This window comes from Sinohyriopsis cumingii, chromosome 15 (assembly GCF_028554795.1).
Source record: "Sinohyriopsis cumingii isolate HCF-2022 chromosome 15, ASM2855479v2, whole genome shotgun sequence".
Classification (NCBI taxonomy): Eukaryota; Metazoa; Mollusca; class Bivalvia; order Unionida; family Unionidae; genus Sinohyriopsis; species Sinohyriopsis cumingii.
This window is the reverse complement of record NC_142975.1, coordinates 9,756,542-9,783,060: the sequence shown is the minus strand read 5'-3', so window position 1 is coordinate 9,783,060 and position 26,519 is coordinate 9,756,542. Positions and strand designations below refer to the sequence as shown.

Sequence of the window (26,519 nt, the reverse complement as noted above, 5' to 3'; positions counted from 1 at the left end):
TTAATAGTATTAACTGTACATGTAAGTATCTAATAGTATTAACTGTACATGTAAGTATTTAATAGTATTATTAGTACATGCAAGTATTTAATAATATTAACTGTACATGTAAGTATTTAATAGCATTAACTGTGCATGTAAGTATTTAATAGTATTATTAGTACATGTAAGTATTTAATAGTATTATTAGTACATGTAAGTATTTAATAGTATTATTAGTACATGTAAGTATTTAATAGTATTAACTTTACATGTATGTATTTAATAGTATTTAACTATCAAAATTTAATTTATACATTATTTTTCAACTCTTACATTAACACTTCCCAACAAATATGTACTGCCAAAATTTTTATATGAAACATCTGCAAAAATCTGAAATAAATGCTTAATGGAAATGTAAACAGTTACTTCATTGCAAAAATTAGCTTTTTGAATCTTCACGGTTTTCATCTATCTCACCCATTCCCCAAAAGGCAAAGAATCATGGGACAACATGCCCCAAACAACATCATGCACATGATTTGGCTCCTATTCAAGTAATGCTGTCATACCTCAAAATTAAACAGAGCATTGGTTCAGAGTACACTCCCATGATACCATCCTTTTTAACAAAAAGCAGTGACAGATCTAGCCCCCTGCCACACTGTACCAAGAAAAGGGCATGCACATTTATTCTGGGTGGGGGGTGTAGGATGGAGAAAGGGGAAGGAGGGGTCAGAATACTTATACAATTTTCAACCTCAAATTTCTTACTGTAGATAGAACATTTTAGTTCCATTTGATTATGATATAAATTTTACATCTATATCTGCATTTAAATAGGTTGCAACGAGCCATAATCAGCTCACTTGGTAACCCCATCTTTGATGCAGTGTTTATCTGCCCATCAAAGGTAAATTAGTCACTAATTGCCAGGAATTATCCATGACATTTACTGGTAGAACTTTTATGCTTCAATTAATGTTTCGGTGTTCTTTATTCATATGAAATTAGGCTTTGGAATATTACATAAAATGAATACATTCTTAATTAATTAGAATCTTAATTACTGGTGGCACCACCAATGGCATTTAAAGATGCTACTACATTCAAGTAAATGGCGTGGGATGAGAAATACAAATCCAACAGAGCATAATGTATCTTGCACTGGTTACTAGTGTGCAGAAATCTTGCATTACTTTCAAAAAAGCAGTCTGAAAAACTGGCATATCTATGTCTTGATAATTGCATAGATACACCCTGATAATTGGCATAGCTATGTCTGGATAACTGGCATAGCTCTGTTTTGATAATTGGCATAGCTATGCCTGGATAACTGGCATAGCTCTGTTTTGATAACTGGCATAGCTATGTCTGGATAACTGGCATAGCTCTGTTTTGATAATTGGCATAGCTATGTCTGGATAACTGGCATAGCTCTGTTTTGATAATTGGCATAGCTATGTCTGGATAACTGGCATAGCTCTGTTTTGATAATTGGCATAGCTATGTCTTGAAAATATCCATCTCTGAAGCAAATGTAATGTATTTTCATGAAAAACAAAAACCTTCCTATTTCCACAATGTTTTATAAGCCATAAAAGGCTGAAAGATTTTTCCACAGGAATATCAATTTTCAAGAACTGTAGCAACCATGCAACATTCATTGATATATTAGAGAAAAGCCAGAAAAGTTGAATACTATGAAAAATATTTAGTTGAAAAATGTATCCAAATAGGTGTTCACCATTCTAAGACAAAAAGTGTATTCAAATAGATGGTCACCACTTTAAGACTAAACAGCAAAATCGTTTGACTTAAAACAAAAAGGTCTTATCCAGAGAATTAGGGGAAAAAAAGTTTGGAAACATACAAACAAGTCATTTCCATTCTAGGGTTAACAGACAAATTAATGTGAGCTCAGATAAGTAGATCTTCTCCATTTTAAGAACAATCAGTAAAGGAGTTTGAAATCTGAGCTCAGACAAACAGCTCATATCCATTCTAGGGTTAAGAGACAAAGGAATTTAGAGTCTGAGTTTATAGCAACAGGCCTCTCAATTCTAAGATTCAGAAAAACAGGTCTTCATTCTACAGCTCAACAGCTAAGGAATTTGAATGTTGAGTTCAGATAAACAAGCTATCTCCATTCAAAGACTATGATGTAAAGGATTAATCAATCCCCTATACCTAACTAGCCCAGGCAACATCAAAATACAACCATTGGGCTAGTAAACTTTCATATAACTAGCCTAATTTAGAACAGGAAAAAGGACACAAACTCTAAAATTGGAATAGCTTTCCTTACTTGCCCCAAACTGGGGGAACATGTCCCATGTAGAGTTTATGCATCCCCCTTGCTGAACAAGTAGTTCAACAACAAAATTGTCACCCCCTGGAGATATCATGCATTCCCCTTGACCAATCAACACAAACACGTGTCAACTCAAACTGAAAATAGGCCATTATAGGTCTGTATTCTAAGTAATCAGTGGACAAAATAATGCACCTCAATGGAGTAAAAACACACCTGAGATGTGGATGTGAAATTTAGTACTGCCAATGTATTCCTACAAAACAAGAGTCCCTCAAAGAAACACCTACTCTACTGCCTGAAAAGAATTTTCAGGAATTCAAGATGAGACCATTTTTTTTTTTATAACTGCTGAGTGTAGAAACCCATCTCTGATATTTTTTAACTATAAGATTTTAATATCATTCACCATGGCAGCCATATTAAATGTAAGATCTGCACCATTTTCATTTAAGATAAAGAAGAGACTAAATGAAGACTTCCGGAGCAGACTCCATGTTGATATGACACTCTATCTTGGATAACTAGTGAAAAGATTTCAATATATTCATTGTGGCAGTCATATTGGAGGTCAAATCAGTACCATTTTCATTTAGTACCATATTTAGTCTGTAGGTAGAAATGCAATGATCATAAGCCATTCCATCCTGGAAGAGTAGCTACAAGATTTTCAAGATGGCTGCTGTAGTGGCCATACTTGATTTCAGACTGGCACAATGTCTATTTAAGACCAGAAAACACTAATTATAAGTCTTCTGGGAAAAACTCCATGCTGATGTGACATTCATTCCAGAGGAGTAGTGAAAAAAATGATTTTCAAAATGACTGATGTAGTAGCCATATAAGATATCAGACTGGTACCACTTTCACTTAGGACCAACTGGACATCATAAAATGTCTTTGAGTGAAAACTCGATGTTGATATGACCATTCATTCAAGTGCATTAGTGACCACAAGATTTTCAAAATGACCAATGCAGCAACCATATTGAATTTCTGAGCAGAACTATTTTCATTTGGGACCAATTAGACATAATAAGATGCCTTCCGATGAAAACTCCCATTTTAATATAACCACCCATTCAGATAGAGAATCCATAACAATATTTTCAACCTGGCCAATGTGGCAGTGATTTTAAGTGTCCAATCAAAACCAAATTCTTTTAGGACCAATTAGACATCTTATGAAGTCTTCTGGTGAAATCCCATTTCAATATGACTGTCTGTTCATGAAGAGTAGCAACAACAAAACTTTCAAGATGGCTGCATTGGCTATCATATTAGATATCTGGATCCAATGGTATGTAAAGTTTCATGACAAGCCTCAAAGAATGTTAGGAGCAGCAGCGATAACAAACTTGCACTAATGGATGGACAGTTGTCAGAAGACAGACATCAGACAATGGATGACAAAAAACTGACCATCCCATAAGCTTTTATGGTCTATGGATAATAGAGCTAAAAATCGGTGTTTCAAGTTTTAAAAACCTTAGTATCATGGCAACAGACCTTCACAAGTACGTCCATCAGCCTCTAATGTGTACCCAGCATAACAACTGCAGATAGCACGCCCACTGCTGTCCCTCTCACATTTATGTTCACAGCCACCATTGTTTGTCTGACAGGGATCTATCTCTGTAATTTTAAAAGTTAAAACTTTGATCAAAAAAGATTCAGGCTGACTCTATATCACAGTGTCTTATACGCTGAACCAAATTTCAGTGTATGTTACCAAAGATTTGACAAGAGAACAATTTGAAATTTTTAATTACACTTGATGCCCCCTTTATTTTGTTGCCATTTTCCCACTTTTTTGTACTCAGCTTATGACCACATCAGACGAAACTAAGAATTAATTTTTGATCATAAGTTATAATTAGGAAATCCCTATATGTAAATCAGTTCAATGAGTCACAGAAATCAAGCAGAATTTTCCCTCACTTAAAATAAAAGGCTAACTTTCTTAAAATGTGACAAGTCATTGTAGTTTTTACAACAATGTATTTCCCAATTCAAGTTTTGTCTCCAGATAAACAGACAAATAATATTTTGCCAAATATGACAAAGATAAAATTTTGTTTCTCCTGTAATACTCGCACAATATTATGTGTCGTTTGGTTTTGTATGAGCTTACTATGTACTAGTGTTGTTTTATACATGCTCCTTCTCTTTTAACTTTGTACCGCATACACTCTCTTATAAGTCATTAGTTCAAATGCAAATAACATATACTCAGATCTGCCATTTTATTCTACTGATTACTTCTAAGAAACTGCATAGATCCAGATCTGTCAGTGCATTATGGAATTGTGCAGTTTTGCAGCTGGATTCGATTTATAAGTGAGTATATCTGAAAGCTTCATGCACCATAACCATGAAGAACATAGCAATTTAGAAAGACCTTCCAATTCTCTGGTACAGTTCTGTGGAACAAGCTTCCACTACATGTAAAATCTGCTGAAAATATTAGAGTATTTAATAAGAGATATCATGAGCATGTATGTGCTTCTAATAGATAATGGATTTTAGTATTTTAATACTAAACATGTTAAAATAAACAGTAATTATTGCTATCTTCATTTAATGTGCATTGTTATACTCTCCTTAAGAGGGCCTCAAAGGAGAATAGTCATTTACTAATGAGTCACCCTCTATAAATAAAGCATTATTATTATGATTATTATTATTATTATTATTATTATTATTATTATTATTATTATTATTATTATCATACAGTGCATGAAATTCTCCAAAAGGGAATACTACTAAAATCACTGCAAATGGTGTCCATCTCATACTGAAATTATCAATGTAAAGTTATGCCAACAAATCAATATATAAAAAGTTAACAATATTCTGCTTTGCTCCAACTGAGATTTTCTGGCATTCTCTCTGATAATTCCTTGCCAGTAACTTCCCATGGGTCATTAGTTCTACCCAGGTTCTTCCTCTGCTAAAATATACTGGCTGCCATGTATAGCCTATCACATGCTGAAAAATGCCATTAAACCCACAAAACCCAACACCTCTCTCAACTGCTGTCCTGAAACCAATCTTACCTATATGTCTGGCTTGAGTTGTATTTGGTTTGATTTAGTGTTTTATGGCAGTAAATTATACTAAAAGTGCCTTGACCAAGGAAACCATCGTAGATGATCCCATCCACTGGTTGGTTTGATGGTAGGGTTCCAGCCCACACCCAGTCAATACTGAGTCGGGCAAGGTATCTACTTAACCACCACCGCAGTTGTAGTTTGTGAAAATACAAAATCTTCATCTTGATCAAAATTCTAAATTTTGGCATGGCTTGTAGAAACTTCACTTAAACTGAGTGTTACCTTCACAAGACCGGCCATCTGTTCTAAGCCTAAATCCGCTTTCGCACTCGCAGCGGAAACGTCCTCCATACCCTTCTATACACTGATGCTGACAGCCTCCATTGTTGTTCTGACAGCCTCGCACAACTGAAATATACACATATACCTATAAGACACGTCAACCACTATGTCGTCAAAACGTTTATTTTTCAGGCTTTTGCTTCCTGGCATGTGCACCAAGTACATAATTTGATATGGTGAAAAATGCATACTGCCCACTACTATGATATGATGAGTGATGCATATTGTTCACTATTGTACGATATGATGAGTGATGTATATTGCTCATTACTGTACGATCTAAAAACATAAACATACGCTTATTATTTTACATTTTTGGTAGATCAGAGATGCTATGTACACTCCTAGAATAAGTCTGCAAGAGTTACTTCCCCTAGTCCATTAATATTCCTCTTGCAAGCTATAACTGTAACCAATGAATTGTAGGATAAATATAATCTGAAGTTAATTGCAAAACACAAGAACTACAAATTATTCTATCAATAAAGTTCATCCATATTTCAAAGAAACTAAATCTTGTGTCTAGACAGTCAACTATATCTTTAAATCTTTTTCCGGTACATGTGGCTCCTCCACAACTTCAAAACTGGCCACAATTTTAGCATCAATAAATACTCTAATATCGAATGTTTATATTAAAATTAAGTCATTTTTTGTTGGAAGCTATTATTGTTGGATTGAATCTTACCAGAAACATAAAAATTCAAATTTAAAAAAAAAACTTTTTTCATATGCAAAATTAAATTGATACACAGTATTATTATTAAGCATTAAATACTGAAATATTTAAAACAGCAATCTTATTTTTAAAAAAATATTTAAATAGCATTTATTTAAAAAATTAATTATTATTAACTATCAACAATACAGAGAGTCATAATATAGCTTGTTTTAGTCTGCATTTTTATGAAATTGTGGTTATCAAAATTTATTCTAATGGACATCGCATATACTTTTTAGGGAACAAGACACTCAGCTGTCTATGAATAAAGAGATCTAGTTTTCTACATCAAAGGCGAAAAACGGTGACAAATTAAGCAACTTCACTACATGATCTAAATAAGCGATTAGATTAAACGCATTTTTGTGTCCTTCTCCCACACTGAATACTTAATGTTATCACTGTTGTACAAAAATGAACTCTGCAAGTACAGAGTTACCAGCAAGGCATGGAAAGTAACCAAGATTTTGGGCTCCATATCACAGGATATTTAACAGTAACAGAACTGACCAGAGGGATGGGGGAGAATAACTATATCAGTGATTTTGACCTTGATGATATGACCTTGAATGTGAAATATGACATGCCATAAAATATGAAAATAGTTAATAAAATGTATTCAACCCTGTACTTAAAATTACTTGAGTCATAAAAAAGAGATGTACAAACCTAAATTAATGAATCTGTCACCTTGACAGATCAGAAATGTGCCCCACACATTCCAGTCCTGATATGCATGTATACCAAGTTCCATTCATTCATCTCAGATAGCTCTAAAACTATGTATCAAAAGCAAGTGTCAAGAAAAACTTAAATACTGCCCCTGACCCCTGACCCCTGGCTTAGATAATGTAGTACATAACAAACCTTCTAGTGATTATATACAGTGTATCATGTTTCATCAAGCCAATCTTTTAAAAAATGCGTTGTTCTGGTTATATTGAAAATAGTTAGGGCAGATAGGTCAGTACAAATCCTTTAGTTTGTGTGGGACTTTTTTTGAGTACAGAGTTAAATGAAACATAACCTATAAAAAAAAAACAGCATCATTTTCATCCTGAATTTAACTTCAATTGTTGTTACATCCTTTCATTCATTTTTTCTCTCCTATATATTTGCCTCTTTTCTCCAAAATTTTGTTTGTCATTGGTTTTTTTTAAAAAAAATATGAAGGATCAGCAGTTAAAAATAGGGTATGTCAGGTAACCAAAATCACCCATACGTTTTTATTAAGCCTAGAGGTGAAATGAATGTGTGATGGATGGATGGAAATATAAATACAAATAAATAGAATAATAGTGATATGGAAACCAATAATATCAGATTTCATCCCATATTGTCTCATACATCTACATTCATGCCTTCCTAAATGAATACAGTCAAAATCTTCAAAACCATCGATGTAATGTTTTTTATATATTTTTACATTTAATCTTAACTGTTACTATTTATTGCATGTGCAATTTTGCACTGAACCTGTGTAAATCTTGATAAGCAACTGATTCTGAACATCTTAACAAGTAATTAAATGTATTCACCAACAAAACTAAAATAAACTGCCAGCTTTGATAATCAACATGTTTTTCAAATACTTTCTGACTGTCTGTAATTAATTATGTCACTTGTACTTTTTCCATGTCACCAATATAATTCTGAAGCATGAAGATGTCTATGAACTGGTTTATAAATGTATTTTGTTGCAAAATACTGGTTATTTACACCTTCATAAATAAATGCTGCCAACTACAACAAAGGCACTCTGGTCAGTTCTGGGTGTGCAATTCAAAACAAGCTGATAATGGGAATTTGTGACTGGGAATGGGGTATTAGGAGGTGCATGGATCACAAATGGTCTGGTTTTACCCTTCATGATGACTACAACTATTGCTACATAAAATTCGTTAGGTCCTTCAAGATATGACTGATTGAAGTTGTCTGAAACAAAGCATGGAGTAGCTTTGAAACCACAGATATAAATTAAAATTGGTTTTTTTTATTCCCTTTCTCTCTCATTTTTGAAACAAGTATGGTCATTTTACAAACATTATATATTTCAATAACTGACAGAAATAAATCCACGTAACAAATTGGTATTATAAATTTATTTTTTGTCTTTCAGATGCAATTTTATATTATGCAAGCAATCTAGTGAATATTTCTGATCTGTTAAGTTGCTCAAATTTTCACACACACACACACACGGGTCACCCCGTTCCATAGCAGAAAACAATAAAATACAAAAAGAAAATTTTGCATTGTTGACATAAATGGGGTGAGATCGGGGTGGGGAAACCAGAAAAATTGGGAGTGGAGAAACCAGACCTGGCTGGGTACCCAGCAAAAATGACCTACCTGTCCATCCCTATTATACATACATACATACATACATACATACATACATACATACATACATACATACATACATACGTACATACATTACATACATACATACATAGATACATACATACATACATACATACATATGTGCAGGGTCTATTCTAGAATGGAAAATTGGGGAGGAATTCCTCATTCCATTTGAAAAGAATGGGTGATTTTTCTGAATAATGTAAAGACCTAACAAAGACAATAGAAAGATCTTGAGATATATGATGTGTAATTTTTCAATGTCACTTTCAAGCATGAATAATGTAATATGCAATATTGAATAGTCTGTACATGTTATCATGATGATGATAATGCAAATGACAAATTATGATGAAGATGACTGATACTTGTAAAAAAATATTTCACATTACCATACTTATAATTTCTCTTCTTACATGAAAACCATTGTGTATAAAACTGAAGTCTGATCTAGCATTCTGCACCAGAATTCTCAACTTAAACTTTCTATTATCTGGAGCAGGTATCTTCAGCAAGAAAAAGCATAAAACATACATTTATGAGGAACACAGCATGCTTTGGGACTGTTGACAAACATTATCAAGATGTAAAATACCTGGAAAAATAATACATATCAAAGCCGATCAGAAGTTCATGGGAATTAAACGTTACATAAAAACAGAAAGAAATATAATTATGCATGCAACAGCTTTAAATTTGACTGCTTACATCACATTCACTTACACCACAAGTAACATTATAAAAATGGCTGTGTATAATACAATGTACTGTTATATACATGGCTGTCATAAGGAGTGGACAATAAAGCAGGCACCCAGGGTGTCAAGCACCTGGGTATGGGTGGGGACGGGGCAGCATTTCATAGGTGTTTTCTGTATATTTTTCTGAGTGGTTGGTGCCAAAGGTGACACTTGCCATTTTCATCCAGCACAAACTTGCAATGGCCATTTGTAAACAACATGCTACAACACTTTACAGTTCAAAAATATGCGCTACTAATAGCAAATTTCCAGAAAACAACAAATTTTTATACTTCCTTTAGACCTCATATAAAGTCCATGTAATGATAAACAGGACATGCGTGTAAAAGCATACAGTAAACTACATGTACAATGAAATGTTGTAAATACCAAAGGAATCTGAACACATGCTAAGACATGGTGTCAAATTGTGTGCAAATAAGAGGTTGCAACAAAAACTTGTTTTTCCCCAAGTGATCAGGCAAACTTGTATTTCCTTTGGTGATAATGCAAACATTTTATTTTCCTAAGTGATCATGCAAAGTTTAGTCATCATGCAAACATTTACTCCCCTAAGTGATCATGTAACCTTTGTATTTCCCTAAGTGATGATGTAACCTTTGTATTTCCCTAAGTGATCATGCAAACTTTGCATTTCCCTAAGTGATCATGTAACCTTTGTATTTCCCTAAGTGATCATGTAACCTTTGTATTTCCCTAAGTGATCATGTAACCTTTGTATTTCCCTAAGTGATCATGCAAACTTTGCATTTCCCTAAGTCATCATGCAAACTTTGCATTTCCCTAAGTCATCATGCAACCTTTGGTGACCAAATGAAATATAAAAAGAAGAAAAACATGGCATGCATTTGGGCTATTTCCAACCACATAATATATTCTTAGACAATTACACAGATTCATATGACACAATCAAAAACTCGTTCAAATTAAATCTGACATCTCTATCCAAATAAGTATGCATGCAATATCTTCTGGCCAGTTTTATTTGCCCAAGTTGACACAATGAGAACATAAAGGTATCATGCAGACCAGTTTGATACCCTGGGAGTTGACACAATGACAACATAAAGTTACCATGCAGACTACCTTCATTGTTTCCATTGTTAGGGTGTCCACTCTTTCCTGGATCGGATGACCGTACACCATAAAATTGCTCTACCTGATTTCTCAAGTAGCTGCCTTTGTTTATTTCTTTTCGCAACCTGTTTCTGACCATATTGCTATAGGTGGAAGCCATGCTAGGACTGGTCTTATCATTCAGGGAGTTAGTATCTGGGACAAACTGAGGGATGGAGTTAGTAATGGTGTCAGAGGTGGGATATTGGATCTGCATGCTTCCACTGCTGTCACTAGTAGGTGACTGATTCCCTAGGTCACCTGAATCCTCCAATCCTAGAAATATATTTTCATATGGCAACTCACTTAGCTGTTTATTGATACAAATATCTGGATGTATTTTCAGAGGAGCTCACATATTCAAATGGCTTAATATGCTCAAATTCAGCTTGGTAATACATGCATACAATTATCAAATGAGTATGCACCTTTAATACTACAAATAATAACCTAAAATTTCGCATCGACTATGTTAGTACAAGTTAAATCTTCTATAGGGTTTCTTTTCAACACTCCCATTAACCATATGATGACCCAATGAATCTCTGAATCTGTAAAACAAAACTTTAAGAAATTAGTTGAAATAAAAGTTTTGGGAATTTCAGAAAAAGCTCCACACCCGACCCCCAAAAAGACCGAAGATATTCATTAGAAAAAAATGGGACTTGAAGTTTCCATAGCAACAATAATCGTTTTTGGGTCAATACATATCTGCCTGGAAGTGTTTTTCTTAGATACCTTTCTACTGAATTACATATGTATCATTTTGGTTGAGTCCTTATTAACTTACAACCGCAAAGATAGTTTTCACTTCTCAAAACTCTTAACTATATTTCAAAACAACATTTTCAAAATTTCAGTTCATAAGTTTTGAGATTCACTTTGTTGAGCTATAATTTGGGATTAACTTTCAACCATTACCACCATATATACTCACTTATAAACTGAGCCCAGAGGCAAACAATATAGATTTTAATATGCCATTGCATACTGTGTCAGCAGATCAGGGTCTATGTTGTTGGTTATATAACTCCTTATCAAAGTGCATAGACCCAGATGTGCCAGGGTATTATGCAATGGCAGATTTGGTTCTGTGCAGTTTTCATTGCAGGATTTAACTTACAAGTGAGAATGATTCAGCTTATAAGGGAGTATAAATGGCAATAGCTTGGAATGGGTGACTTCTCTGTTCAAAAGCAACTGATTAGAATTGCATGATATAAAGATGCATGGACACATCAAAACCAGTCCATCATAATTAGTGCCTAGGCTAAGGAAAAACATGCCCTTTCTGACAACAACATCAATTATCTCAGCTAGTCTATAACAAAGGCACCAATTCTTCAGATTACTGACTGTTCCTATGTGGTACAAAGATATCAAAACATGATGTATGATTCGGCTTTTTTCTACTTGTTGCTCATAAACAGTACCATTGAATATGAATAGTGCTGAAACTAAATCAGCATAAATTCTACCGTTGGGACTGGTTTTCAGTTCAATAACACTTTTTGGCTCAATCTCTGCTGTAAGAAAATGAAAGCTGATACCAGTCCAATATTTGGCACTTAGAGCAAGGCTGCAGAACACTCCCATTGGGATATTTAAAGAACATAATGAAACACATTTCAATTACTTCCTGTGGAATCAATGAACATCTTTATCATTTGAAAACACAAACAGCTGAAACAACTGTCATTCAGTCAGGACACCTGATCAAGACAAAAAATACCAACTAAATGGCACACTGAAATCAGCTGCATCAAAATTGCCTTCAAGAATTTCATTTGGGGACTATTACCGGAAAGACTGCATCAGTTACTTTCCATAAATTTATTTGAATGATTGCATTTTTCTGTTACAACACTGTGCATTTGAATTCGTATTTGTTTATGGGTTATGTTATATTTCACTGAACACATTGTTTGCAATAGCTTTCTTTTGGCGCTCTGTCTGCTGGAATTCTTTATTTCATTTGGACAACCTCTAGGAAAATATACCACTCCAATGGCCTAGTGGTTAGAGCATCCGCCTCGGATGCGGGAGGTCATGGGTTTGATCCTCGGACAAGTCATACCAAAGACTTACAAAAATGGTACTAACAGCTGCCTCGCTTTGTGCTCAGCATTAAGAGGTTAGTGTTAGGACTGGTCGGCCCGGTGTCAGGATAATGTGACTGGGTGCGACATCAAGCTACATGTCTGCGACATGATGCCCCAGTGCTAGGCATCACTATAAACTGCCACATTGCAGACATCGTAGCAATATGACTGAAAAATTGTTAAAGCTACGTTAAAAATCCAAATCACATCACATCTAGGAAGATAACTTATTCAGGCATATAAGTGTCATATGCTCAGCTTATCAGGGATTCATAGGTCATAGGTCAATGTAAGATACTCAAACTTTTCACATGTAAATCACTTATAATTTGTGTGACATTTCAAACTGCAATGACCCAAATCTGCCATTGTATAAAGCGACAGCAATGTCTATGCAGTTTGTCAGGAGTAATCACTAGATGAAATGACAAAGAAGTTTTGCAATGACAGTTGATGGCCTAAGTTGTCCAAGGTTGGACTCATCTTGTCAGTGATTATATACGGTACATTTCATTTAAAAGTAGATGGTCATTTATATATTGTGAGTGATTATATATGGTACATTTCATATAAAAGTAGATGGTCATTTATATCTTGTGAGTGATTATATACGGTACATTTCATATAAAAGTAGATGGTCATTTACATCTTGTGAGTGATTATATACGGTACATTTCATTTCAAAGTAGATGGTCATTTACATCTTGTGAGTGATTATATACGGTACATTTCATTTCAAAGTAGATGGTCATTTATATCTTGTGAGTGATTATATACGGTACATTTCATTTCAAAGTAGATGGTCATTTATATCTTGTGAGTGATTATATACGGTACATTTCATTTAAAAGTAGATGGTCATTTATATCTTGTGAGTGATTATATACGGTACATTTCATATAAAAGTAGATGGTCATTTATATCTTGTGAGTGATTATATACGGTACATTTCATTAAAAGTAGATGGTCATTTATTGGTGGTTTAAACCTTCATAATATGAGTACAAGCCCATGGACATTGCAATCTTGTGCTTAACAGATTCCTGCAAAACAAAGACTAAAGTCCAAGATTTACTGCAAAAGATGGACCTGAGTCTCAAGTCCAAGGTTTACTGCAAAGCCAAGTCTCAAGTCCAATGTTTACATCAATGACCAGTCTCAATACCAAGGTTTACTGCAAAGACCAGTCTTATGTTCAAGGTTTAAAGCAAAGACAAGTCTCAAGCCCAAGGTTTACTGCAAAATAATGTCTTAAGTCCAGGTTTTACTGTATGTTACAGTCTTAAGTCCAGGGTTTATTACAGAGTACAGTCTAAAGTGCAAGGTTTACTGCAGAATATGACAAGTCGTGCAAAAGTTGCTATGTACAATAAATTTATTTCCAAAGACATTTCCATCTTTCAGGGATATAGTGCTGTGGGAATGGATGGGAACAGTGTTCCCTTACCTTTTTTTGTTGTGTTCCCTTACCTTTTTTTGTTGTGTTCCCTTACATTTTTTGCCTTTACCACTGTACCCCTGCATCTGAGTAACTAGTGATCTTTCACTTCTTTATTGTGTTCTCTCACTGTTTTTAGCACTACACCACTGCTGAATTTCTCCTAAATTTATTAATTTTGATTAGTCCTATCAAAATAAAGAGAATTTTATAATGTTTTAGCTAAAATGCTTTTAGATTTTTTTAAACAAACTTTTTTAAAATGTGAACAGCGAAAGGGGATATGACGGAGAATACAGAACCTCAATTTGGGGACATGCATTCAAATGGACTTTTAAAGCATTCTACAAACCATTAATTTCTATGATTTCATTTAGAACAATATTATTCCATACAAAACATTAAATTAAATATACTTTAAAAAAATAATCAAACATAATTTATTCTTGAATGCTGAAAAACGTTATAACATCAAGAATATGTTTTGACTTCTAAGACAATACAATTACAGTAAAACCTGTCTTGAGAGACCACTGCTATGAGAGACCACCTGTCTTGAGAGACCAGGTTCTCCAAGTACAGATTTAGAGATTATATAGTGTTATAACCTGTTATGAGAGACCACCTGTCATGAGAGACCATTATGTTTTGGCAGAAGAGGTGGTCTTTCAAGACAGGTTCCACTGTATAGCTTAGGCTAGGCCACACTTCCTCTCTTTTTCCAAAATGTAAACCATGGTAGTTTGCAGATGGAACTATGCCAGCGTTATCCCTATTGTTGTTTAGGGCTCTTGGTGGCTGAGTGGTCTAAAGCGCTCATCTGTACCAATCCCTGTCATCTCACATCTGTCCACATGGGTTTGAGTCTCAGGCTTGGCCAATGTGGGTATGTGAGAAAGCTGCCAGTAGTTTCCCTTGGGTCAGTGGTTCTAACTTGGGTTTTCCTGGGGTTTTCGGCCACCATGTATGGCCTATCTTTAACTGAGAAATGGTGTTAAACCCAAAGCCACTTATTATTGTTCTATTTATTTTTTTTCTGCTTTCCCACATTATGTGATATACACAAATATCCTTGGATCTACCTGCTGATAATCAGTTTCTGGACACAACATTCTTTTAGTGGTCATGGTAGATTACGACTGCCAGATTCTAAAACATCTGAAAGAAAACTACACTGCTGCCATCAAGTCAAAACCTGCTTTCAAAATTCAGCTGTACTTGATGATGGCAGATTCTATCTGCGATGAATATTTGAAATAAAACGTATTTACTACCCAGGAAATAAATTATGTTTTTGATTATCACTTACTTGTTTAATTTCAGCTAAAACTTTTATATTGAGCAAGCTGTATCAAATATTGCAACTCAAAGTGGCATAATTTGTTGAAATCATTTCACTAATCATCATTTTAATTTAAGTGTACAAGAGTTTTCTATGACTAGAATTTATTGATAGCAATTTACATACATACAGGACCGCTCCGGTGGCCTAGTGGTTAGAGCATCTGCCTCGGATGCAGGAGGATGCGGGTTTGAACCCCGGCCGAGTCATACCAAAGATTTACAAAAATGGTACTAACAGCTACCTCACTTGGCGCTCAGCATTAAGAGGTTAGTGTTAGGACTGGTCAGCCTGGTGTCAGGATAATATGACTGGGTGAGACATCATGCCACATGTCTGCAGCATGATGCCCCAGTGCTATAAACTGTTACACTGTAGACATCATAGCGATATGGCTGAAAATTTTTTAAAGCTACATTAAAAATCTAAATCACACACACACACACGCGTACAGTCTATCAAACTGATGACTTATAACTGAGGACATGACGTTTTCTATCAACCCCACAGTATCATTGCAATTGTTATTGTAAACTCTAAATTAATTAAATTTAGCAGGGATTCAATTATACATGTACCAGTATAGTACGTGATCAATATTTCGCATGTAAGTACTCTATAATTGAAATGATTTATTTGCAAATAAAACTGCAATCATTCACCTACCATAAGTACTACCTTATTAGTCAAGTCCAACTACAAACTGCACAGACCCAGATCTGCCGTTACATAATGCATCGCAGATCTGGGTCTGTGCAGTTTAATAGGACTAATCAGTAGAACAGACAAAATAGACCCTGATCTGCAGGCATATTATGGTAAGGCATATCCGGATCTTTGTTATTTGCAGTCTGACTTGACTTATAAGTGAATACATATGGTATATATCATCATAAGTGACCAATCTGTAACAGGAATAGTCACTTCAAGCCCTTGATAAGTGATAAATATTCAATAAACCTTCATATTTATCAAACTGTGATTGCACAAGATTAGTATCGCTTTAAGTTTCATTTACATTTTCCTCATTTCTCGGCCCTTTAAAAAAATATGCTCCATCTTCCTACCATGTAACGTTACTTATAATGGTGACCCTATATATTAGGACTGCTTACAAAACATATAGAAAACTGTAGTATTTTGATGTAGCTGTTTACATTGTCCTGAGCAAAGACTGTGAGAGGACTGTAATTAATCATTAGGCCAGGTAAAGATTCATTTTGATTAGCATCATGATGACTTTATTACCATATATCCACACTTTTAAGTTGAGTCCTGTAACCTGCACACACCTAGCTCTTCCATCGCATAATGTGCAAGATATGGGTCTATGCAGTTTGTTAAGAGTAATCAGTAAAACAAACAACACAGACCTTGATCTACCTGCACATCATACAATGGGAGATCAGAGTCTATGCTATTTGCAGTTGGACTTGACTTATAAGTTAGTATATACAGCACATGTATGGGTAGCACCAACATGTACAATGGGAATGTTATCGTTTCTATCATAAAATCTCTAAAATATCGTTATCTGTTTCTATCTTAACAACCTGATTTGCATCTGCTGTGTCACTAATTCTAGGCAAAAGAATTTTTCTGGCTTCCACTTAAAAACTGCAAAGAGAGATTATCTTTTTATTGTCACTGATACGCTGAATAATCATAGGATTATTTTTACAGCGATAAGGAGTTTTAACATTTGGAGATTTAATCTACTGTAAACCAGGAGAAATATAATCTAGTTCTTGACAGTTATCATCATAAACAAACAATTATTATTGACATCTCCTCATGTGATCATGTTTTGCCACAGACTGATGAGTGAATATACTAATCATGTTTTGCCACAGATTGATGAGTGAATACACTAATCACATTTTGCCACAGATTGATCAGTGAATACACTAATCATATTTTGCCACAGATTGATGAGTGAATACACTAATCATATTTTGCCAGATTGATGAGTTAATACACTAATCATATTTTGCCACAGATTGATGAATGAATACACTAATCATGTTTTGCCACAGATTGATGAGTGAATACACTAATCATATTTTGCCACAGACTGATGAATGAATACACTAATCACATTTTGCCACAGATTGATGAGTGAATACACTAATCATATTTTGCTAGATTGATGAGTTAATATACTAATCATTATCTGCCACAGATTGATGAGTGAATACACTAATCATGTTTGCTACAGATTGATGAGTGAATACACTAATCATGTTTTGCCACAGATTGATGAGTAAATACACTAATCATGTTTTGCCACAGATTGATGAGTGAATAAACTAATCATGTTTTGCCACAGACTGATGAGTGAATACACTAATCACATTTTGCCACAGATTGATGAGTGAATACACTAATCACATTTTGCCACAGATTGATCAGTGAATACACTAATCATGTTTTGCCACAGATTGATGAGTAAATACACTAATCATGTTTTGCCACAGATTGATGAGTGAATAAACTAATCATGTTTTGCTACAGATTGATGAGTGAATACACTAATCATGTTTTGCCACAGATTGATGAGTAAATACACTAATCATATTTTGCCATATTGATGAGTGAATACACTAATCACGTTTTGCCACAGACTGCTGAGTGAATACACTAATCATGTTTTGCCACAGATTGATGAGTGAATACACTAATCATGTTTTGCCACAGATTGATGAGTAAATACACTAATCATGTTTTGCCACAGATTGATGAGTGAATAAACTAATCATGTTTTGCTACAGATTGATGAGTGAATACACTAATCATGTTTTGCCACAGATTGATGAGTAAATACACTAATCATATTTTGCCATATTGATGAGTGAATACACTAATCACATTTTGCCACAGATTGATGAGTGAATACACTAATCATGTTTTGCTACAGATTGATGAGTGAATACACTAATCATGTTTTGCCACAGATTGATGAGTGAATACACTAATCATATTTTGCCAGATTGATGAGTGAATACACCAATCATGTTTTGCCACAGACTGATGAGTGAATACACTAATCATCTTTTGCCACAGACTGACAGTGAGAACACTAAGCTTCAATTAATACCTTGTCACTAAAGAGTCCATATATACAGTTACTATTGTTATCACTTTAATGCATTTATCAGGTGTACCAATCTGACCTCTGGGCACATATTTTGCTTTTGTTGACTTTGTAAAATTTAAAGCCATTTTTCAGCACATGATAAGCTATCCATACATGGTGATCAGTATGTTTGGTGTAGGAAGAACCCAGGAAGGACCACCAGAGCAAAGGAAGCTACATGCAAGTTTCCTCACATATCCATGTTGGTCAAACTGAGACTCACACTCACATGCAGTGAAGCAAGATGTGTGAGTGATCTGTACAGGTGTGTACCTCAAACCACCTGGCCACCCTGGAGCCTTTTGGGCAGGTGTGTACCTCAAACCACCTGGCCACCCTGAAGCCTTTTGGGCAGGTGTGTACCTCAAACCACCTGGCCACCCTGGAGCCTTTTGGGCAGGTGTGTACCTCAAACCACCTGGCCACCCTGGAGCCTTTTGGGCACATAACTTTTGAAAATGAATTGGACCTGTACAATTACTACTGCTGTTCAGAGACTAAAATCTTATAGAAGAGTTGTTTTTTTTTCTTGTTTTTTTAATAAGGAAAATAGTTTCTTTTGAACTTTATTAAGTTGCTAACTGCAACAGCATCAAAAGCTGATATTCATTTCATCGAGAATGTTCTCTGTCATTGATGTGCAGTCACAGCGTAAGTGCAGGTAATCAACTGTATATTAAGCAATTCTTAACAACCATCTTTTGCAAACTGATCATTCAGTTATTAGGACTATCCTTTACATATAGAACAGGATTGGGTCACTCAGTGCAGGATGATATCTCAGGCACTGTATCCTATGATACAATACATGCTGATATATCAGACACTGTATTCTATGATACAATGCATGCTGATATATCAGACACTGTATTCTATGATACAATGCATGCTGATATATCAGACACTGTATCCTATGATACAATGCATGCTGATATATCAGACAGTATCATATGATACAGTGCAGGCTGATATCTCAGGCACAGGAAAGAATTTAGATAGTTATATGAATATTCTGAACAGAAATTGTTTTGTGGGGTCTTTTTCAGTTTGGGAATAACAACAAAATAATAAAAGTAAGTCTTTATATGCAAAAATAATTAGAGTAAAGTTCCTTGCCCAAGGACACACCACTGTAGCCAGCCCAGGCTGACCCAGTGTTAGGAACTCGACCAGCACCCTTATAGTGATAATTATAGTGCAATATACACTTGGCCACTGTAGCTCCTATGTCCTATAGTCCCCTTTTAGTACATGCATGAGGGAGAATCAGGTATATTTTACATACTCAAGCCCACACATGACAAACTGAGAGAGAACATTTATAGAAACAGTGAAATAGACACTTTATATTTTTATCCCTCTTAATACAGCGTCTACAGAGACCAGATTTTACCATCAACTTCCTGCTACATGTATCATTGAAATATTTTATTTTCCTAATTTCACCAATGAATAATTTACATTTGAGATGATGCAGCTGATTTGTCTATTTCTTCATCCATTATTCAACATCCAATTAGTAGCATTTCTATCAATAGCATTAACAAATTACTGCAATAAAAAAGCGAGTTTATCATTGATTATTAGCTGTATTTAAGGGATTACACAGCTGCGATGGCAACAGAAATACTGGAAGTCCAATTTGATTTTTTATGTATCCATTTATGTTTATCTCACAATAAAGATGCAAATCTAAAACAACAAACACAAACAGAAACTGGCATGACTGAGTGGTCAAAACATTCTTCAGCAATAACAAGATTTTCAAATTTGCTGCTGTTGAGGACATTACTGGTGCCATTTTTATTTAAGACCAACAAGACATCATCTGAAGTCTCTATATCAATACAACATACCATCTAGGAGAAGTAGCAATAAAAAGAATTTGAAGATGGCCATTGTGGTAGCCATACAGGTAGCCATATTGGCACCATTTTTCACTTACATTAACCAACTAGACATCTTAAGAAGTCTTTTAAGGAAAATCCCATCCTAATATCACCATTCATTCATGAAAAGTAGTGATAATATTTTCAAGATGACTGTTGTAATGGCCATATTGTATGTCAGAGCAGCACCGTTTTCATTTATTACCAACTAGACAGTAAGAAGTGATTTAGCATATTAAAAAAAAAACAATGTTAACAATACAATCCATTCAGGAGAAGCAATGATAGCAAGATTTATATTGGATTTTTATTTTGGACTAACTAGATATTATAAGTAGTCTTTGAGTGAAACCTTCATGGCAATATCACCTTTCACTCTAAAAACAAGGTTTTCATGATGTCGAATTGGAGGTCAAACTGGACAACACATCAGCACCATTTTTGTTTGGGAGCAGCTAGACATTGTATGAAGTCTTTTAGTAAAACCAAATACTGATAGGATATTCTCTTCAGGATAAGAAGCAATGACATGGTCTTCAAGGTGTCCATCTTCAACAATCAGATCAGTGCCACTTTCATTACAGAGTGGAACGGAAAGTATAAAGGACAGCTTAGGGTACTGGGGCCTGACTTTGACCCTGAAGATATACTGGAAGCCCCAAATGTGGTATGTGATAATGTCTACTCATGAGTGAAAATGTAGCAAGTTACAATATTTACTCTCAAATCACTTGAAAATCTGAGGGTAAAAATGAAAGTGATACGAACAACTTGAAAGATCATGCAGTCTTGACAAAAAGACCTATGACTATAGTACACAACACAACTTCTTATAATATTATACAAGTATACAAAAGTTTCATCCCTTCATCTCCATTGGCTCTGAATTTATGGATCAGACACAAAAGAATAGGCATGATTAAAACTTAAGACATTGACCTTGAAAATAGGACCCAAAAGGTGGTACCAAACATACAACAGCTTTAAAGTGATAGAGAACAAGTGTTATTGACAAATGCATGAAATGATAAATGGATTGAACTGGTTTAGATCATACCTAAACCAAAGGTCTCAACAATTAAGCATTGGCAATATTAGCTCTCACACTTGCACTGTTCATTCAGGAGTCCCTCAAGGCTCAGTTTTTGGCCATCTCCTCTTCCTTATCTACATTAATGATCTACCATTGAATAATGAATCCACAAATACAGATTTGTTTGCAGACGATGCAACTTTGTATACATCTAGCTCTGATACTGAAGTTATTCTAAAAAGATTATACTCAGACCTTATTAGAGTCCAAAACTTGGCACAACAAAATAGGATGGTAATAAATGAAGGTAAAACAAAATGTACGATTCTGGGGACATCACAAAAACTACACAAGTCAGGGAACCCAGAACTATCTCTTGCAATAAATAACCATCCGTTAGAAAATGTCAAACATGAAAGGCTTTTAGGTGTGTCCGTATATAATAATTTATTATTGAATGACCATATTGATAAGCTTTGTAAAACATTGTCATCCAAAATTGCCCCACTCAGCAGAATCAAGAAATATTTGCCTATGGAAACTTGAAATCTACACTACAAGTCATATATTCTTCCAACAAGGGATTATTGTTCTAATGTATGGGGAAACTGTGCTAATTCTGAGCTTGACAGAATTTATAAACTTCAGAAATGAACAGCACACATAATTTTAGATGCATCTATTGATCATTCTTCAAAAGCATGTAAAATCTGCTGAAAATATTAGAGCATTTATGAAAAGATATCATGAGCATGTATGTGCTTCTAACAGATAAATGAATTTAGTATTTTAATCCAAAACATTTAAAATAAACAGCAATTATTGCTATCTTATTGCTATGTGCATTGTTATACTCTCCTTAAGAAAGTAGAGAACAATCAAATATAGTGGAGATACCCTTTGGAGAGGTCACTCATAAGGTAGGTCATGAGATCACTGGCCATCTTGCACAAACCAAAGTAGAATATTGTACATAATTATTAATCCATCACATGAGTTCACCATTTTTCTTCAAGTCATAAAAAGGGAACAGTACCACAAGTTATCTACAATCGTATATCTACTGCACTGGAAAAGCTTGGGGGGGGGGGGGAATAACACAGAAAATTGCACTGCCTAACAAATTATTTTGCCATTTCTCACAGACTTAAGTGCCTGGAAAATATCATCAGTCTAGACAAATAGTGTTTATTATGCAGAACTAAATGATTTATTGCACAAGGACCCTTTAATGATACATCACACTGCATTAAATTATTTATAACACAAGGACTCTTGAATGATATATCACATAGGACTAATGATTTACCAATGTACAGGGACTCTTTAATGATATATCACACTGTACTAAACTATTCACCACTGTACAAGGACTCTTAAATGATATATTACACAGATTCTACTTTAAAACCGAGCAGATAGGTTTACCAGTGATACATCACAATAACTGACATTGTCTGCTCTCTACAATAAACATCCACATATTTATTCCAAAAGGTTTTAGAATGTGCACCTATCTCTTTTGGTGCAAAATTGAAAGCACATGTTTCAAACGCAAATAGGTCCAGAAAATGCTGCAGCTCGTATGGTTTTCTCTGCACAAAAGCTGTCATTCAGGATGCATCTATACTAACAAGGTTTGATCATAAACACTCAGAAATTTAAAGTTATTGAATTTTTAATATCATGGTGTTTGCATAGATTTACTGTGGGAACTGAATTAGTACCGTGAGTCCTTTACATCATCATGTAGCTTTCAACAAACAAGAAACCACTATCTGGCTCGTTTTAAGAGCTTCTATTTGGTTTGGTGTTTAATGGCACAGCAGAACAAGTAGGTTATTTAGTGCCAAGGCAATTGGAGTACAGTGCCCTGCCCAAGGACACATCCTGGTGGCTGATAAAGGCTGGTCTGATAGTAGTATTTGAATCCGCACCCTTCGGTCATGAGTCTGACACACTAACCACTGGCCCCTATTTTAACAGGTGACTGACTCACTATTTATCACTTTACTATCATAATAATAATAAGAAGAAGAATAAACAAATCAATTAAAATAATGTGTCCGTTATAGAAAGTAATTAGTACAAAAATATTCTCCTAACAGCCTTTTCTGAATTGTACTTCTATGTGAGTGTGTGTAATTTAAATTTTTAACATAGTTTTAACAATTTTTCAGTCATATCACTACAAATGTCTGCAATGTAACAATTTTATAGTGATGTCTAGCACTGGGGCATCATGCCACAGACAGGTAGCACGATGTCCCACCCAGTCACATTATCCAGACACCAGACCGAACAGTCCTAACGTCAGCCTCTTAATGCTGGTGTATCTAATGAGGCAGCTATTAGTACCATTTTTTAAAGTCTTTGGAATGACTTGGCCAGGGTTCAAACCTGCAGCCTCCCCATCCGAGGCAGATGCTCTAACCACTAGACCACCGGAGCAGTCATGTACTAATGTACAATATATAAATTATTTCATACAAGTTGCAAAGGATTACTAATTTGTATTCAACATGTAGTCAAAGCAATTTAGTCTTAAAAATCAATGAGAGAATTTGGTTATTTTATATTTAAAGGCAAGCTGTTCCAGACAAGAACTCCTGGAAACAAAATCTCTTCTTCAACTGATGTATTTTAGGTTTTGGTGGCAAGAGATTTCTAGCTTCTGCAGAACATGGTGCATATTAACTTGATTGTATCTGGGTGACCATGTCTTATAGATATTGTGGTGCAGTGCATATGGCTGGACATATCTTGCAGATACAGTATTGTAGTTCAGTGTCTGGATAAACATGTCTTGCAGATACAGTATTGTAGTGCAGTGTTTGGGTGACCATGTCTTATAGATATTTTGGTGCAGTGCATATGACTGGACATATCTTGCAGATACAGTATTGTAGTTCAGTGTCTGGATAAACATGTCTTGCAGATACAGCATTGTAGTGCAGTGTCTGGGTGACCATGTCTTATAGATATTTTGGTGCAGTGCATATGGCTGGACATATCCTGCAGATACAGTATTGTAGTTCAGTGTCTGGATAAACATTTCTTGCAGATATAGTGGAGCAGTGTGCCTGGCTGGACATGTCTGGCAGATTTTGTGGTGCAGTATCTGGCTGGACATGTCTTATAGATATTGTGGTGCAGTGTATATGGCTGGACATGTCTTGCAGATACAGTATTGTAGTTCAGTGTCTGGCTAAACATTTCTTGTAGATATTGTAGTGCAGTGTCTGGCTAAACATTTCTTATAGATACTGTAGTAGAGTCTGGCTAAGCATGTCTTGTAGATACTGTTGTGCAGTGTATGGATAAACATTTCTTGCAGATATAGTGGAGCAGTGTGCCTGGCTGGACATGTCTGGCAGATTTTGTGGTGCAGTATCTGGCTGGACATGTCTTATAGATAGTGTGGTGCAATGTATATGGCTGGACGTGTCTTGTAGATACAGTATTGTAGTGCAGTGTCTGGCTAAGCATGTCTTGTAGATACTGTTGTGCAGTGTCTGGCTAAACATGTCTTGTAGATATCACAGTGCAGATATCCAATCACCATACAGACATGTAGCCTTCTATGCTTGAGACAAAAGTGAACCATTCTATGGCAATGTCATCCAAATTAAAGCAATAAATTTTGAATATAAGGATACAATAAAATGCCTTTTTAACAAGTGGCAGTGATGTTTATAAAGACTGTTAATTGACAGGAATGGAAATTCTTAAAAATCAGACTGCTCATTGTGGAGAAAAATTTTTTCACATAATTTTGACTGTCCTTACAACTGAAGTTGGCCTGTAGTTACTGGGATCATCCTTTACTCTACTCTCATTAATATATATATATATATATATACTTCAGCACACTTAAATAGGTATGGATATTCATCTATCTTAATATTTTAATCCAAGAATAACAATCTAGATACTAGTGAGATGAATTATTTACAGACGTGCTGAATATGTCAAGAACTTTGGTCCAATAGCATGGCATCTAGGCAAATTAATGTTTCATAATCTCCTGTTTCTGATGAAAGATAAGAAGTGACAAAAGAGGCGTGACAGATGTCCTGACATTCAAATACTCCTTCAAATTTACAAGATTAAAGTTGCCACTTTCCTCACAAAGTTCACTAAAGTGTTTATTTTAAAATATCTGCAAGTCCTTTCATTTCTTTTTGACGTAGTACCTTCAAGTTGTAGTTGAGATAGAGGGTTAAAGCTTTCTTAAAATTTCACTCATTTAAAAACTTCCTTATTTCCTTCAATCCTGGTTTCCTTCAATTGCTTGCCTGTAATAATTTCCTTTTGCCTTCTCAATTATGTGTTTTATATTATTTCTCCAGTGTTCTCAATTTCCTTAATCTTTTTGCTTATGAAACATGTCTTTTAAAAAATAGCATCATTTATCTCAGGGGTAAATCAACTTGGTTTACTTTATTGCCTGACATTTTGTTTTGCATGGATGCATGAGCACTTGATATTTTTAGGAAAAGGTTGTACTATTTTTCAGAAACAGAAGTACAGGTTTTTTTTAAAGTATTTTTTTTAATATTAATGTCAGTGAAATGCTCATGAAAGAGATCATTAAGAAAATTCTTTTCATTGATTTTGAACTTCCAATATGTTATTTAAATATGATTATTTTTTTTTTAATTCTAGGACATGTCTAGTGATTTTGTTTCATTTTATTTCATGATCTGTTAGTAGAATCATCATCTATTACAGTCCGATTCAGATTCATTTGAGTTGCACATAAAACCAGTTGTTCTAAATTGTATAGTTGAATGCATTGCAAAAACTTTCATGGTGGAGTCTTCAAGGGGTCAATATTTCAATCACCGGTTAAAGCAATTTCAACATTTTAATCAATGGTTACAGCTTCAGCGTTTTCTTTTTCATAATTAACCATCTGTT

The 26,519-nt window shown here is 34.8% G+C and overlaps 1 protein-coding gene across 4 annotated transcripts in view; it reads right to left on the bottom strand.

The window, feature by feature from the left end:
- The window catches only part of LOC149781245 (uncharacterized), a 306,624-nt gene that overhangs the window by 130,295 nt on the left and 149,810 nt on the right, over positions 1–26,519 (bottom strand). For all 4 annotated transcript variants that reach the window (XM_089935331.1, XM_089935329.1, XM_089935328.1 and 1 more), the window contains exons 7-8: positions 5,635–5,760; positions 3,806–3,931 (exon numbers count right to left, since the gene is read on the bottom strand). In XM_089935331.1, coding sequence (XP_089791457.1) covers positions 3,806–3,931; positions 5,635–5,760 — 252 coding nt within the window. The remainder of the gene's footprint in view (positions 1–3,805; positions 3,932–5,634; positions 5,761–26,519) is intronic.